The sequence below is a fragment of the Hippichthys cyanospilos genome, chromosome 1, assembly GCF_059441005.1.
Source record: "Hippichthys cyanospilos isolate Australia breed blue-spotted pipefish chromosome 1, RoL_Hcya_1.0, whole genome shotgun sequence".
Lineage (NCBI taxonomy): Eukaryota > Metazoa > Chordata > Actinopteri > Syngnathiformes > Syngnathidae > Hippichthys > Hippichthys cyanospilos.
Genome location: NC_142369.1, coordinates 24925365 through 24942621, shown reverse-complemented (window position 1 = coordinate 24942621; position 17257 = coordinate 24925365). Strand labels below are relative to the sequence as shown.

Genomic DNA, 17257 nt, shown 5'->3' with positions numbered 1-17257 from the left:
GGCTGTAGCATCTTGTTTTCAAAATAAAAGTAAACTACACGAATACGAAATACGCAACACGAAACGTCAACAACACGTTTCTAGAGTTATTCAATACTAATGGCATGATGTAACCCCGTCTTGATAATTTTATACCAAATAAACATTTTATTCACATATTGTGCCCGCCGTTTTGGCCGTATCTTAGCAACAGTAAACATGGTTGACGAGCAACAGTCAGAGTAAGTGCGTTTCTGAATTTAAGTATAACCTGGAACAGTGGTATACATCTGCTAAATCTATTTCCTTGGTAACGGTCGTTGTTGTGGGTGTTTGATTTGCCAACGATCGACAATTTTCTGGCAGACACGAAATATAGGTAGAGAGCAGAGAAGTAGCTTACAAACTGTATCTTTTACACCGTGCCAAGAGTAAACGCGATCAGAAAAAAATGTCATTCGGAAAAACTTAAAACTATGAGTGCAATAAAAGTTTTTTTCATGTATTGATCTGAAATGTCGCTATGAGAACATTTTTTTGTCTTAAAATTATATGATTATATCAATACATAAGTTGAGAAACGTTGCTGACGTGACATAATCACATAGTCTTGAGCCGTGTGTTGTCACAATAGCCAGCCATTACTATATATGTTAATTTATTAGAAATAAATTCATTGTAAATTTAGATATAATTTTCATAATGGATGTTGAGATAAAAACAGCAACCAACAATTCATATGTAACTATCAATAAACTAATTTCTCACGTCTCAATGTTTTCTCCCCATCAGAGAGAATTTTAACAACTTGTCTGAAGTTCAGGAGACAGAGGAAGATGCCACTCAGCCCGTATCCCCTAGTCTGCTGCAAGATGACGACGGGGAAGATGATCTTATCGATGAGGTGCCACAGCAGAGGCTCCTTACTCCTGAGGCTCAGACCATCTCAAACATATTGGAGAACTGTATCAGTCAAATAGAGTTAGCAGCTTCTCTGCCTGCAGTCTGCCAGTTTTCGTGCTCGTGTGTTGATATACAAGAGGAGCTCGATAAGATTCTTGAGGTGCATCAGATATTAACAGAAAGGCTAGAAACATCAAATGACCTTAAGGAGATTATAGGTGGACCGGCAGGAGAAGACAGCGGTAGAAGGAAAAGGAAAGCTCAGCTCGCGAGAGACTTCAAGTACTCTATTAGAGATTTGCTCAGGTTTTTTCGAAACCACCCCGATGCACTTTTGGGCTTCAAGTCAGAAGTTGGCATTGAAATCGGGGAGACTGTGCACTCGCTGATTGTAGGGCTGAAGAAATTTCATGTACATATGATGCAGAGGTTGCAGACCAGCCCAGAAGAGGAGATATTATTAGCCCTTGAGACAGTGTTACCTGACACAGAACTAATTGTCAAACTAGAGGAAACCGCTGCGGCTATTATTCAAAAAGATGTTGAGGTGAGCAGTTCAAACATTTTCTACATGGTGGAAGTAAAGACACAAATTTACTTGACGAGATTTACCCACTCAAAATCTGTCAACAGCCCCCTTTTGGTATAGTTTCAAGAAGGTAGCCCTTCTGTTGTGTCATTGTCATGCAATTCTGTCTTCAGTGTTCAAGAACACGCCTGACAGCTTCTTGGCCAGGGCCATAAGTGATGGATTTTTGTAAAAAGTTCACAGTTCACTCTAGTACAGTATATTGATTGAAGCCTCCTTTCCAAAGGAACAACAATTCAGCTCAAATATTATGTTAATGTCTGATAGACCCCCAAAACATTCCATTCTGTCATTGCAGCAAACTATTCTTCAACAGGGCATTTGTGTAGTTTTTTAGTTTTTAGAAGGCGTTTGTTCACTCGACAGACATCCCTCAGCATTACTAGCAGAGAAAAATACTGTGACTCAGAACGCTAAGTGTCTGACCTCTCCCCGTTTTTTTTGGACTGCCTTCTTAGATTTCCGAGAAAAAAAATGACATTGAAACTTTGGAGCGTCTCCTTAAGGAGAACCAGATAGAAGTGGTCGACTGGCAACTTCTCGCTAACGAAAAGTGCCAGGAACTCATCAAGACTTCCCAGGTGAAGCAAGCCAGCATCCAGCAGGAAATAGATCAACTCAACAACCAAATTAACTCTTCTAACAAGAAATTCAGAGAGGATGAGAAAAAACTCCAAGAGGTGCATTTACTTTTTGGGGTGGATTTATTACTTCATGATGAGGCAGGGATGACATCAACCCCATGTTTTTCCTTCTTTGGCAGATGAATGAAAATGTGGAGGTGGACATTGAAGACTTGCTCCAAAAGTTTGATGAAGAAATAAAAGAGCACCAGGTACAAACTTTTCAAAATATTTTTTGTTGAGTGTCGTAGCACTGGGGCCGCATAGAACATAATTACGGTGCCCGATCTATGGTATTTTATATTGTGCGTTAGCATTAAGATGTCAGGAGACAATCTGGATATAATTTTGTGAAACACTCAATGTGAAATTGTCTTTGTTTAGTCTGATCATATAATATAGTCTGCTGCTGTAACTGACATACATATGATGCTACTGGCCAAATTATAGATCCAGTATGGCAATAAATTTACAAAAGAATAATCCTACAAGAATTGATCCAATTTGCTTCACTGTCTTCATCTCTCAGGATGCACTGGAGGCATGCCAGCAAGATGTTGAGAGGGAAGAAGGAGAACGTGAAAGACTGGAGAAGCCTTACGCTGACCTGGAGTTGGAGTACAACTACATTGTGGAGAAGCGTCGGCTGGCAGATGAGCAAAGAGTTAATGAGTTGAAGCTTAAGCTTGCTCTTTATATTCAGTCTTGGTGGAGGGGCTATTGCATGCGCAAGTACTTGGCCGCAAACCCCATTGTGCCTAAAGGGAAGGGCAAAAAGGGCAAGGGCAAGGGCAAGGGCAAAGGCAAGAAGAAAAAATAGCCTGGATTTGAAAGTCATTACAGTACACAATCTGTACATGAGCATTTGGAACATTTTGGACAGCGTACAACATTTTAAAAACTGTCGACTGCGGCATCGTTTTTACACCAGCTACCCTTCCTGACACAACCTAGCCATACTGTGAGGGTCAAGATTTCAACACCATTTTGTTGTTACCTACTGAGCCTTCACAAATATCCATATTTTTTAAATTGCTACATTAAATTGCATTTGCTTAAAATTGCACTGTACACACAGAAACCAGCTTCAGTTCTTCACAGCAAATCCAATTTTCAACCCAATCTTCTGGATCAAAATAATTCTTCCAACCTTGGGTAAAAGTAACTCCACTTAGAATCCTACTGCCAGAAACAGGCGGGTTCGGAAAACCCAATATATATTTTGTGTGTGTGTGTGTGTGTGTGTGTGTTTATTTCTGGAGGCATATTTCACGAGACTTACCCAGGTAACATGGACAAAAGTACTAGCGTGGAAGGTCTTGTTTCTCAAGTTCCACATCAAACTTAGCCACGTTTGTCTTTATTGACTTTGTCGAGTCAATTCATGCAGGAACATTAACGAGCCCTGGATCCACCAGTTGTTGTTTAGTTGTCTGATCACTTGATGGCAGTGTGGGACTGCCTAATAGAGACAAGACCTTCTTACGCCAAATTTTGCTGCTCTGCTCCAGACATTGTACGACACACACTAGTAATGGATTTTCGGGAAACATTCAAATATGATCCATCAACATTTTGACATTTCAAAATATCTGTCAAGGAACTTTGTCTGAAATGATCATCTCTTACGTGGACCCAGCTGTCCCTCTTGTGGCTCTGTACTGGAGGGAGGGTTGAGGGTCACACAACATGAGTCATTCAACATGAATGAACATCATGCGCAAAAAAAGAATACAGGATAGTTACATGTCTGTTTCTGAGTCAACTTTGTTCGTATCTAACAATGTACCCTTACAAAGTTATGGTGCACGTTCAAGTGTTTTACCACTACGTGTAGCAATTCAAAGCCTGGCTTGCAAAGTTGTTTTATGCAAATTGTTTAAAGGAGGTCATTAGGGCACATCAAATGTTCCCCAAATTAATGTATTAAAATTGAGATGATGACGATGAACACTGCATTCATCAGTAATGGGAAACACCTAACCAAATATATTGATGTTTTTCGAAATAATTGCACTTACCATTAAGTATATTGAACTTGTCATATTTTTGGAAATTGTGTCAAAATGAATGTGTATTCTGATAATAACCCAAAGTCGTCCGGTTCCATTAAGCATTCAAGTACGGCATGCCATTCACTAGCTATGAACATTTGAAAGTCTTAAGGCATGAATTCAAAAACTCACATTTTTAGGACCAAATCGGTACTTTATTGTTGCTTTATTGTTGTAACAATGGTCTTTTCTTGATCCTTTCTGTGAGAGCTACTTTGATGGAGTCTTACAATGTCCTCGTGTTCCTGTATGAACATTTTGATCTACAAGACACAAAAAGATGGGTGCGTGTTGAGCTGATTTTCCACTTCAGATTCTGCAGATCATCCGTCAGGGTCAAACCTTGTCCAGTTGAGTGTCGGTGTCACTCAGAGGGACGCCTTTCTCTCCATCCACGTCGCCGCCCGTCAACTCGTAGAGATTGAGTGCTGCCATCTTGATTAGTCCCAGCAGGAGCGTTTCCTTGGCTGCAGTGTCCTGAATGTGTTTCCACTTTATCTCCTGCATGACGAAAACAGCAGAAAACGACAGGAAACATCATATCGCAAGCGTTCAATCTAGAGTTCATCTTTGTCAGCTCATGCTACCCAGTGTTCCACTTCAGGTTGTGCCCTGTCCAGTTTGTGGTGCAGCTGTGACAGCTGGTTACTGCGCTGCAGAAGCATCAAGTGATGCTGGCTGTTAAAGGTCAGCAGGGCTTTCCTCTGCAGGTCCACCTGCTCCTCAGCTAACCTCTGCTTCTCACAGAGCTGCTCCCTGATGCGGAGAACATTCTCCAGATGACCTGCCAGAGATGCTTCATCTTCAAACTGTTAACACAAACATGACAAAATTACATTTACTGAGCTTCTTAAAGAGCTTGTTGTTGCAACGGTAGAAGAGTGAGACCTATCAGTCATATTCTAACACACTAGAAAAAATGTCATACTGACTTTACTCAGTTTGCTCAACATACAAATAATATACATATAGATTTGTTTAAGATACATACTTTAAATGAACATCTGGATCCAGATTTAGCTAAAACTTCAAAGCCCAAACCTCAAATCGTTTTGTAACTAAATAGAGTAATATACAGTAAAATGGACAGTTTTGTTTTTGTGGTCTAACATGGTAATTTAAAGTGGAAAGACTAATATAAAATATTCAGACTGATGGCAACAAAGACTTTAATATGAAATATTTACATTCATGGGATCAATGTTAGCACATCAAAGCATGCAAGTTTAGCAATCTGCTAAGTTGTTTTTAATCATATTTTAAGATGTGGACAACACAAGGGATAATTATTTCTGTAAAATTATTTCATTGTTGAAAATGGGATAATGCCAATTTTCACATTAGCAAAACCTAAAATATTTTGTTGAACTGCTCAAGATTGAGGTTTGTTACCTTGAAACTTTGAAGTCATCAACTTTTACTTTTGCAGTGTAGTTGTAAACGTTACAATACGGTAGAGTACAATACAGTATATTGCAATATATTAGAGCTTGGCTGAAAATAAGGAAAAGTGTTACAAAGAAGTAAATGTAATTTTCATTAAAAGTTTAACCACAAATATGCCACAAACTATAATCCTCAAACTAATACTATATACTATATATACTATATACAGTATATGATCTATAATGTAATATAAAAAATCTCTGAGTAGAATTTTTTTTTCATTTAGATTATTTGTATTGTGGAATATCAAAAGATATGAAACAACAAAATAAGTCAGAAATGGCATTGGGGCATTTTTTTTTTTAAGTTAAATTCGCCATTCATTTGACCGACCGGAATTATTTGAAACAAGATCTTCAATTTTCACGTCTTCCTTCAGCTTCTGAGCTTGCCCTCCCACCCGCAACATGAGCCTATCAGATTATGCCAAACACAACAAAAGCCAATCAGTGTCAACTTCAGGGTGCGATTGACCTTGTTTTCCAATCCCCAACAAATCAAGTACATAGAGTCCGATGCATGAAGATGGATCTAATCATCATAAAGTTAGATTAAAAATTAGATTCATGTGATAAAAAAAATAACACTTTAACGATGAGTGTAATTGATCACAATGAAAGATGTCCATAGCATTTGAAGCACATAGAAATACATTGTAGATGGTGTAAACAGGCCTGTACTTCTATCTTATTGTGTTTATAAATACTGTATATGGATCAGATGGATTTCTATTTACAGTAATACAGTTCAAAATTGTTGGGCATTCATTACCTCATTGGCTTACCCTTGTAAGTTTCAACACCTGTTGAAAGAAGTCCCGATACATCATATGACTTTGCATGTGAAGGATGAGATCGTGTTTTCTGTGCAGCAGTTGAGCGTACTCTTCCTTCAGCAACTTCACCTTGACCAGTTTCTTGCTTGCCTCTTCCCTCTCTTTCTCTGCTTTTTTAACGTTCTGATCCGCATTTTGCTCCTGCGCTTGAAGATATGTTGTTTTTAGGAAGACGGTGATCCTTAACCCACAAGTATACATTAACGAATTGAACAATCAATTATGACAATGCGTTGAAATGCTCCTGTAAAGCATATTGTGAACTCAATGTTAAATGTATATTCCCAAAAAGTCAGTTTTCAAACCAAAATACACTGAAAATTTTCTCCTGAATCTACATTATACTCCACAAGAGAGGTCACCAACACTGGAGGACAATTATCAAACATTTTTTTTCATGTAACCTTCCTCCGGTGCACCTGCGTCAAATGATCAGGATCGGTATTAAGCTTCCTGATGAGCTCATCACATGAATCAGGTGCGTCCAAGGAGGGTTGCACAGAAAACATGCTGGATAGGTGCCCTCAAGGACCGGAGCTCGCGACCCTGCTCCACACTATCCTCAATGTGTTTGTCATCAAGGCAGGCTGTCCTACATGTTACTTCTCAAACAAAAATCAATAAAAATGTTTTATCTTGACGCACAAATGCAGACAGAGTAAGTGTGATGTTGGCTTACACTCCATATAGGAAATGATAACTATATATCTTAGGCTTATTAAGTATTGATTTTTTTTTTTTTTTTAAAGAACTTGTCCAGCTATTTCAAAGCCACTGGAAATGTATTTAAAAAGTTCAATTTCTGCTCAATTATTTTGAATTTGCAACATCTTCAAAAGCTAATGCATTTATTTGGGGATATCTGGACATTTGCATTTGAAATGTTCCTTTGAGCACTGTTGCAAGGGATTTGGAGGCCTTGTAAAGCTTGTGTAAAACTTATGTGTGGAGTCATTTACTGTACCATTGTAGACATATCAAAGTTTGAGATGAATTCCTTGGCCTTCTTTGCCTTCTTGCGTAGCTCATCTTCACACAGTCGCAAACTCTCCAACTTCTTTGAGTACACAAAAAGTACACGATTACTTTGGTAAATGTAATTGACTGTGAGTCTTGCCCGTGCTTTAAAATGTTTCCCCCACAAGTACCAAATGAAGTACCGTATTTTCCGCACTATAAGGTGCACCTAAAAGCCTTATTTTTTTTTAAAAAGCTGATGGTGCGCCTTATAGGCAGGTGCGCCTTTTATATGAATCAATACTGAGATTGGGATTTGTAGATGGGGAATGAACTGATAAAGTAAGCTTTGGCTGTTTCTTTTGTGTGTTTACAGTTGAACAAGTTTGGTCATATTGACATTGAGTTATTATGCGATTGAGAGTTGAGAGTTATTATTTGAGTTATTATTGTTATTATTTTGAGCATTACTATATTGTGATTGAAAAAGTTTTAAAATATGTCATTAATTAATAATAATCAGGCGCACCTTATATATGGAAACGTTTTAAAATGTCATTAATTGAGGGTGCGCCTTATAATCTGGTGCGCATTATAATGCGGAAAATACGGTAGTATGTGGCGGCGGGCTGTGCGTTTCAACCCTGGGCCTTCTGTAATGTCATACGCAGCCCTACCTAAATTTATATGGCTCATAGTAACATCACAATGACACCAGAGCTTGAGAATCCACACATGTACAGTACATTACATCGCCCTTCAGGAGCATTTAAAAATCAAAATTCAGTTATTTCTAGTATTATTTACATTTAATTTTGTTACCATTGAACAAAACCCTATATTTAAAATACAAATAACATGTTAGCACTTACCAATGTGGAGCCGCAATGTGGTGCCTTGTTGAAAAATAAAATCCATCCTTCTTTACTCAAGAAGACTTCAATGTCTCTGTTGAGCAACTTATCTGTGCATTTAAGGTCCATCAACAAGTCTTTTTCTATGGATGTGCTGGAAGCTGCGTCTAATTGGTCATGTTTCTGGCATGTGTTTTAAGACACTTCAATGCCAAGAAGGAGAGTCCAACAAGCTGTTAGCCATGGTAACCATGGCTTTCATGGTTGCTTGGATGAAAAGGATGGACAAAACCTTTTGCCTGCTGGGACAGACTAGCTAGCATGGGGGTTGGCCTATCTCTGCTCACGATAATCGATGTTTGGAAGGTCCATCATTAAAACAGTTATGCCAAGTATATCTACAACCAGATCTATCTCTCCTCCTACTTTTGCCATCGTAGGTTAAAAAAAAAGTGTCGTAGGAAACACATTTCTTGCAACTGTTAGTATGTAAGCATGATGACGTTATCCACAAAAGTAGTAATTTGTTTACACTTCTCAGCATTTTACATAAAACCGGTATAGTGCTAAAATAGGGTAAGATCTTGGTTTGCATATCACAATCATCTTTTAAAAAGGCATACACAAACACACTAGACATTTCATTAAATACACTTGGCCAATTTGTAGATCACTGGATATTGTGCATGGGCTGAAAATGAAAGATGACATGCCTTAAATGTGTCGAATTAGGAGGGAAAGGAGAAGGCTTTCTGTGAAACCAGTTCAAGGTATTAAGTGGATACTGTTCAGTAGATAATCTGGAAAATATCTCCAAATGATGGGCTAGATTTGGTGCTGAGCCCCTGCATATAGAATTTTTAGCATCACTTGAACAGAGACGACTGACCGGCCGGCCGGCACCACAACCCCAGGTAAGCCACCATTTGGACCAACCCCGACATATGACAGCTCAAAACGCCCGCAAACTAGGAACATCTTGTTTTATGACACAAAAACCTGAATCGGTACTCCTGCTTTTGCCAGGAATTTGCACTTTTCTTCAAACTACCTGTAGTCGCTGCTCGAGTATGGTCATGAGATGTTGGTGCTCCCGGCGATCCTTCATGTACTCCAGGAGAATGTCGTTCCTGTCATGGTACCTTCTCGCCGTCGCCACGCAGAGTTCATTGTCAGACATGCTCAACTTCACACTTGAACACAGAATGAGGAGGCTGTTAATGAACATTGATAGCTCACACTCGGAATCATGTCGCGTTTCACACAGCTCCGCGCAAACTAATTGTGAAAGAATCCTGGGGGAAGCTTGGAGATGAATAAATAAAGATGTCGAATACTCACGCAGTCTTCAGTTTTGAGCTTGAGTCGGATACTTTGGTTTGCATCACCGTTACTTTGATTGGTCTTTGTCAAGGAATGAGTTGACGCTGCTTGAGGAACTTCCGGTTGTTGCCATAGTAACCGACAGTCGCTTGGGTTTCACAAACAACAGTGTCGCACAAAAGAGTGAGACAATTGAAAAACATACTATAGGAAAAGTACGAAGATCATCTTATTCACCTTTAATTTTCATAAACCACAACCACTCAACTAGGAACACGGGGGTAAATAATGTTTCGAACACTATTAAATTATGATATAAATAAATAACATATCCAATAGCAGAAGTGCTTTTCGATAATTTTAGAAGAAATGTTACCTTCGATTACCATCACCAAGCACCACCATTATGACAAACAAAGCAGAGGCTTGTTCTGAAAGGTCTACATGTTTTATTATGCCTGTATCATCATACAGTTTTAACATTTCCATTGTCTAAACCTAAATTAATAAATAATCAGTATGTTATTCATCAATTACAGTTAATGATTGCACACAGGTCAAAGGGGAAGTCAAGCCCGAACATTTCTTCACAATAATATGTTTTATGTGGCTCCACCAGTCTAAATACACCACTCTGATTAATACTGCAATTGTGGAAAACAAACTGAGCAGGAAATTCCACCAGCTCGATCCACCTCAGGGGCCAGCCATTTTGCCACTTGCTATCGACTGAAAATGACATCACAGTTGCTCAAGGGTCAGGTAACGAGCAACAACACATCTATTTTCTGAGTTTGGTCATGTGACATTTGATAGTTCATCCGTGATTGGCTGTTACCCTACTTTTCACCTCTTCCAATGGCAAAATTTCAAATATTCTTTCATATGTTTACATTCCTTCAAAGGCAAAACTTGAAAAAAAATAACGTTGTTAAAATACACTTCAATGTAAATATACCTTTTAATAATGTGGCAAAACCATAAATTTGCGGATGAGATGTGAATGACCATGGCCTTCATTGATGGCCTGACTGACAGGTGTTACAGATGTGAAATGTGTGACTTTTTCACTCAAAGCAGAAGTCACACTTAAAATCACACCTTTGGCCAAAGCACGGTACAGCACATGGCTACACAGACGCTCACATCAGACTGACACGATGACATTTGCCATTATAAGTGTGTCACACATTGTGTTATGAGACCATCTGAAATGGCTATAAGCTATTTGTGACAAGAATTTGGTTGCAGACGACTTTAAAGGTGCACTGGACAGTTGATGAAGTCAACTTGTACAATTTCATGAGATTCCTTTCACATGGTCAATCAGACCCCTTAATAAGGCCCTCCTTACATGCAAATAAATATATTCAAGTTTGAATTAAACAATGATTTCATGCACACAAATCTGTCTCTTATTCCTTACCTAATAAGACGAACCTGTGCCTACAATGTATTTCAAGACTTGTTATCACCTCTCATGGAGGGCACGGTGCTCCCAGGTTACAAGGTTGTAACACACAAGAGAAGGTGACAGAGGAGGGTGGCATCAGCACATATAATGGAAATGTTATGTGCTGTTCTTTTTGCATAATTATTACCAGGTGAGGCGCAGATGGTGATGCAGACAGAAGCGACATAGAACAACCAGGAAAATGCATCTGCTGATTTAAAATGATTTAAATATGTACACACCCAGGGATACACACACACACACACACACACACACACACACACGCACACACACACACACATACACTAAATGTGCTTTGAAGAAATAAGGAACACATGACCAAAGAGCAATGAAGAGGAAAAACAAAAACACAAAGGAGATGCCTCTCTATCTATATTTAATAAATAGATAGCTTACTGCTTACAGGAACACACACACACGTGCGCACACACACAAACACACACGGATGAAGATTCATACAGTGTACTTTATTAATACTAATGGAATGGAATGCTTTTTACAATAAAAGCATGTTGTGTGAAGTGATGGGCCTCAGTGTGAGGCTCAGGAGGCGGAGACATCACACCCATGTTAACATCAAGAGAGCTTTTTAACTGTTGGAAAGGAAAAGTAGAAAATGATAAACCAGAATTCAAGAGTTTTATTGTCATATGCATAGTAATACTACACAATGAAATTCTTACTCTGTTCACTTCCCCGAGCAGAATACATTCCACAATTCAGTATATAATAAAGTAGGCAATAAAACAAAAACAATAAAAAAACAGTTATGGAGCTATAAGGGCAGTGATAATTGTCTACTGATAAATGAATAGCCTTACATTCTAAGCATATTATGAAATAGATAGAGTAGAATAAACTGTATATAAATGAGGAATATAGTGCAAAATATCATGTAGTGCAAAATATTATGTATTTAGTAGCTTTCCTGCACTGTGCAGGATTTGTAAGGTGAATACTGTATAGCCAATATTAAGTTGATGCAAACGGCATTGAACAACATGACTCACCCTGTTTTCCTCGCGTGAGAGGGCAATTTTGCTCGGTTTTCTGCAAAAGTGCCTATTAATTAGCCACATGTGTACCGCATATTGATGGAAATTTTTAAAGAGATCCAAAGAAAATTTCTTAAAATATCTCCGAGGGTAGTTCTCGTTCTTTGCCCCTTCTCTCCTCTCTCATGTTCCATCTATAGACTCTTTTTTCTGAGTACAAAATGTAATTTTTATTGCCACAGATTATAGGCAGAGTGGGGTATGTGCCAGAAATCCACTGAAAAACATATGAAACAAACAAAAAAAGCTTGACCAGCACATGACATCGTACCGATGGCAACAGTTAACAGAGAACACTGTTATTGGTTAGCAACCATGGCAACATCCAATTTAATTTTATCCACCAAGCGTCAAGTTATTTCAAGGCACTTTCGTAAGGATCGGGCTGGACCAAGTTCCTTCTACTTTAAAGCGACCCGATACAACACACTAAATGATCAAACATTTTGGCAGTGGAAACTAGGAAAAAAAAAAAACTTTCCCTTGCAGATCAAGATCCAACACAGCTGTATTAAATGAATTTGTCTTAATATTGGAGAATTTGACATGGAGGACACGACTTTCACAATGCAAAATCTGGCTCCGATCTCAAACTATCAACAGGGATTCGCTCCAACTCCCGGCAAATTATAATGAGGAAAAGAAACAACATAAATACCTTGCTTAACGGATGTAAGGACAAGGTCACTGGTAGTGGTGTGGTACATATGCAACTCAACTCATCTCAGTTTTATTTGTAGATTTTCATTTTAAAAACAACTATAGCAGCACACAAAGTTCTGTAAATAAAGTCAAGGACATGAATCAATGAAGACGGTAGAATAAACAGTAAACACAATAAAACTCTAAAACAATGCAGTGAGAAGTCAAAGAACAATAATGTGTTTTAAAAAAACTTTTAAACAAGGACAGAGAGGGTGGCTTGCCTAAGGTTTACTCACCTAAAGGGATCACTGTAGTCAAGACAAATACTGTCAAGAAATTCAAATAAATTGTGAGACTAACTAATCAAGATCCGTAATGAATTAATCGAATTAATCTCTTTCACATCGCACCTAATCTCACCTCATCTGCCTAAAACTGGATCAAATCAGGACAAAGAGCACCAGCAAGCTAGCGACCCTGGATGGATGGATCGATCAATAAGCATACAGAAAACATATCAATAAAGATCGATAATTCAATTGGTGCCAGTTAAAAACAAAACAATGTTTTAACCATGACTATAAATCATTTATCAGAATTAATCTGTTATTTTGACACTCCTAGTCAAGACCATCAAAGACAATTTTTTTGTTGTTTTATAGTCTAATTAAATTTGTTGGTTGATTTCTATAATTTTTGCAATCATATTTATTAAAACCAAATTGTCTTGACAGGCCACGACTGAACAAAAAGTCAGGAGCAAGGCAATTAAATGCATTGTGTGTTTTGTCACTGATCATAAATAGTACTGCTTTGATCTCAACTAATCTTGATCAAAAATCCCAAGTCCGCTCTGCCTCAAGACCAGTCGTGATGGAGCTAATGATGGGCAAGACTATTTTTAAAAAATCAATTTAAAAAACATTCAATGAAAGCTAAAATGTACATTGAGCTAGTGAAGGGGGGGGGGGGGGGGGGGGGCAGCATTGGAATTATGTGCTTCCTCCCACAAGGTCCACTTGGGAGGCAGGCAGCAGTATTTCGGACCAACTGGAGACGCCTGAGGGAGGACTGGCTAGCTGACTCAAAGAAAGAAAAAGAGAATTACAGTAATCCGATTGAGATGTGAAAGACAAGCTTTTACTTCAGCTAGCTTCCTAAAAAATAAAGCTTGGATTTAACAGCACTGATTTCAGTGGTCGCTTTTCAAACATATGAGTGTAGATTCCCCTGCTGTACACTCGGCTCCATTTAGTTAACTTTTACTCCACTGATTACCATTGCAAATGATGATTCTTACTTTCTTGTTATTTTCTTATATTTTATATCTCAAGAATGAAGAAAAGTTGATTGTCAGAAAGCATCCAATCAACAAGCAAACACACTCTTGCGTGCGCGCGCACGCACGCACACACAGACACATACACACACACACACACACACACACACACACACACACACACACACACACACACAAAGTAATAAACATTTCGGCATCCATAATTTAGGGTCAACAGCGTGCTGCAAAGCGATATTGAGAGGAAGTCTGTGTTCATGCAAATGCATTGTCAGACGGCGAGGCCAGCGCCTCTATGACACCATCATTTAATAATGAGCCACAAAGGCAAAGATGCACTGAGTGGGACCCAAACAGTGTTGCGGCTGCTGGCAAACAAAGGAGGCTGACAGCAAGCTGAGTAAGTGCAGTGAAATCAGGCCGCATGTGCACTCAAGGGAGTCAAGTGTAAGAATAGTAAGAATAATTTGTTTGTGTATTGATGTTTGTGTTTGGTGTTTGTCTCACAGCAGTGGTCTTGTCTGGTCTGTTTGCCAACATGCTTGAACATAAGCAGGAACAAGGTTCCAGTGGCGCCCTTCATGCTGAAAGGCAGGCAGCCAGAAAAGAGTCCAAAAAGCCACACTTCACGTTTTATATATATATATATATATATATATATATATATATATATATATATATATATATATATATATATATATATATATATATATATATATATATACATATATATATACGGTATATATTTTCCCACAAAAGAACTTGAGTTTTCTAAAAATATCCGCAATGTATTTTGTTTTATGTTTTGCGCAAGAGTATATATTTGACAATGAAATGTCTGCCTTCATGGCAATGAAAGATGAACTTACCTGACTGTAAAATGTAAAAAGGGTGAAAAGTCACTCATTCGTCACAAAAAAATGACAAATGCTTCAAAGTCTCGTCTCGTCCATCCATCCATTTTCTTTAGCCGCTTATTATGACAAGGGTCGCAGGCTTGCTGGTGCCTATCCCAGCTGGCTTTCACGCACCCAATCACACCTAAGGACAATTTAGTGTGTCTGATAGACTTGCCATGTCTTTGTAATCTGGGAGGAAGCCGGAGTGCCCGGAGAAAACCCATGCGGGCTCGGGGAAAACATGCAAACTCCATACAGGAAGGCCAGAGCCAGAAGGAATTGAACCCGGGTCCCTTAACTGTGAGGTGGACTCTTCCACCGAGCCGCCCTTCAGAAGCAGATTTGTTTTATTTTGAAGAAAAAGAAACAAGGCAATTTGTCTTTGATTCTAATCAGGAATAGTGCGCTGCCCTGAGTATTTTAGAAGTGTTGCCTCTGACATTAGTAGTCCCACTTGTTCTGTATTGGAAACATCACAGTGATGTCCCGCTGCTATGATATCATTATGTGCTGTCTGGACATGTGGGCCGACATGGTGGGTGTCTCTCTCTTGACTCAGTAGGCTTGTCTTTGTCTTGCTGGTTGTCTTTCTTTGTCTCTGTGTGTGTATGTATGTGTGTGTGTGTGTGTGTGTGTGTGTGTGTGTGTGTGTGTGTGTGTGTACGGCGGATTAGCGTGCCTCTCCAGTCCTCTGGCCGTAATCAGAAGGGACATTGGCTCCATGACGGCCCGCAACCCCCACCGCAGCCCAGTGAGGGTGCACCTCCACTCTTATGTGTGTTTGACCGGGACTCAGAGACCTTAGCAGTATGTTGGGAGCTGAAGCAATTATTCCTGCACACATCAACCTTGTGCTCTCACCACATTACAAATGAGCAGGGATACATCTAGGAAACCTCTGCCTCCATCTGGCTGAAGAGAACAAAAAAAAAAAGTGAGAGTCCAGCAATGGAGACAACGATAAAGCAGCTCAATAAGGCAGATAAACTTCCATTAGGTTAGTCTGAGCCCTCTGACCCTCTCCTGGCCTGTCTGCTGTTAGTTTGACCCTCAACCTCTGACCTTTTGTCTTTCAGATACAACACACACGCAAACACACGTGCCTCTTGCTCTCTTTTCCTTGACAGCCCTCATGCTCATATGAAGATCTACATGGCTGATTTCAAGGCAATTTCAGCCATAAACTCTCATTTGGGAGGGGAATTAGTTTGCCCGGGAGTCTTGTTACTGTGATGTGCTTAACAGCATTAGTCTGTTCTCGTGGCTTTTACATTAAAGCGAGGATGGATTGTACCATTCTAATCAACAAACATTCTATTACTTTGGCTCAGCACTTTTTGTTTAGCGGTACCATGCGATATTTTATGTATTATATTACTATATTATAAATAAAGTGTATTAAAACATCTTGTAGCTAAAATAACATTAAATGTTGTTGTCTAGGTTGTTTTGGCAATGAGACATCTCAAACGGTCGCCCTTACAAAATGTTTTTTTGATATTGACTGGCCAGACTGAAGGATTACGATCACCACAATTGTATTTCTAGTGTAATAACATATTTGATAGGGCTTTGCTATCCTGCATTGCACTAAGATGGAATAGTACCATCAGCAAAGAAAGATGCACCCTAATGAACTTTTACCAATTATACTCCATCTTGGGCCACTTATTCTGCACAAAATAGCTTCATTAATGACAGCCAACGCACAAATGTCCTTTAGTGTCCTAAAGACATCTCTATACATAAGATAAGACCTGAGTGTCTCTTAAATATGCTCAGTAACTTAAATGTGTTTTGAAGCAAAAACTTTGGTGTGATTTTGAACACAACCTCGAGGCTCACAGTAGCCAGTCTTAATAAATGAGTAGATAAAATACTGTAAAATGTCTTTTTATTTCCTGCATTCTTCCACATTCTCTACAATATCTAAATGTATTGTTCTTGCTAGGAATGATGGACCATTTGACCAGCGAGGAATAGCACAAATGATAATTAATTGTTATTTGAAAATGAGATGGACTGTAAGATAGATAGCGATTAAGATGTGCATAAATTGTAATGAAAGGGGCTAAATACAGGTATGTAAATCTGAGTTATGATTATTATTATTTTATTACTATCACCATTATTATGTAGGATAAATACACATCAATAACATGTTGTTTTAGTTCAGCATTTGGAATCTTATGTTGGCCAAATCTGTGAGACATGACTCAAATTACAGTACAATGCAAATTCAGTTGAAGATTGCCTTAAATCTAGCCTTGTATCATTAAGAATGAGTAAATTATTGAACACTTCAAATGGAAAAAAATGCTCTC

The 17257-nt window shown here is 38.7% G+C and overlaps 2 protein-coding genes and 1 long non-coding RNA gene across 3 annotated transcripts; 2 read left to right on the top strand and 1 right to left on the bottom strand.

Moving 5' to 3' along the window:
* Positions 1 to 74: 74 nt before the first annotated feature.
* Positions 75 to 4045, top strand: drc10 (dynein regulatory complex subunit 10). Its single transcript, XM_088441740.1, has 5 exons — positions 75 to 221; positions 772 to 1429; positions 1930 to 2151; positions 2235 to 2306; positions 2624 to 4045. The coding sequence occupies exons 1-5, from the start codon at positions 199 to 201 to the stop codon at positions 2912 to 2914; spliced, it is 1266 nt and encodes a 421-aa protein (XP_088297866.1). The 5' UTR covers positions 75 to 198; the 3' UTR covers positions 2915 to 4045.
* Positions 4046 to 4295: 250 nt separating this feature from the next.
* On the bottom strand, positions 4296 to 9820 carry cfap73 (cilia and flagella associated protein 73). The gene is made up of 7 exons (XM_088422062.1): positions 9582 to 9820; positions 9292 to 9433; positions 7394 to 7486; positions 6379 to 6570; positions 4736 to 4957; positions 4491 to 4649; positions 4296 to 4411 (listed from the first exon to the last, which is right to left on the bottom strand). The coding sequence occupies exons 1-7, from the start codon at positions 9623 to 9625 to the stop codon at positions 4304 to 4306; spliced, it is 960 nt and encodes a 319-aa protein (XP_088278188.1). The 5' UTR covers positions 9626 to 9820; the 3' UTR covers positions 4296 to 4303.
* A 4598-nt stretch (positions 9821 to 14418) lies between these two features.
* On the top strand, positions 14419 to 16241 carry LOC148429805 (uncharacterized). Its single transcript, XR_015867356.1, has 3 exons — positions 14419 to 14490; positions 15608 to 15930; positions 16010 to 16241. It is a non-coding gene; the product is annotated as an uncharacterized LOC148429805 (long non-coding RNA).
* The last annotated feature ends 1016 nt before the right edge of the window (positions 16242 to 17257 follow it).

What these genes read in the sequence shown, in the direction of transcription:
- drc10 (XM_088441740.1), top strand. Translation starts at nt 199, where the DNA reads ATGGTTGACGAGCAACAGTCAGA. An exon ending in TTATTCAAAAAGATGTTGAG is followed by an intron (nt 1,430 to 1,929) that starts GTGAGCAGTTCA and finishes CTGCCTTCTTAG; the next exon opens with ATTTCCGAGAAAAAAAATGA. An exon ending in AAGAAATAAAAGAGCACCAG is followed by an intron (nt 2,307 to 2,623) that starts GTACAAACTTTT and finishes TTCATCTCTCAG; the next exon opens with GATGCACTGGAGGCATGCCA.
- cfap73 (XM_088422062.1), bottom strand. Translation starts at nt 9,625, where the DNA reads ATGCAAACCAAAGTATCCGACTCAAGCTCAAAACTGAAGACTGC. An exon ending in AGCTCAAAACTGAAGACTGC is followed by an intron (nt 9,434 to 9,581) that starts GTGAGTATTCGA and finishes TCTGTGTTCAAG; the next exon opens with TGTGAAGTTGAGCATGTCTG. An exon ending in CCGACACTCAACTGGACAAG is followed by an intron (nt 4,412 to 4,490) that starts GTTTGACCCTGA and finishes TGTGTCTTGTAG; the next exon opens with ATCAAAATGTTCATACAGGA.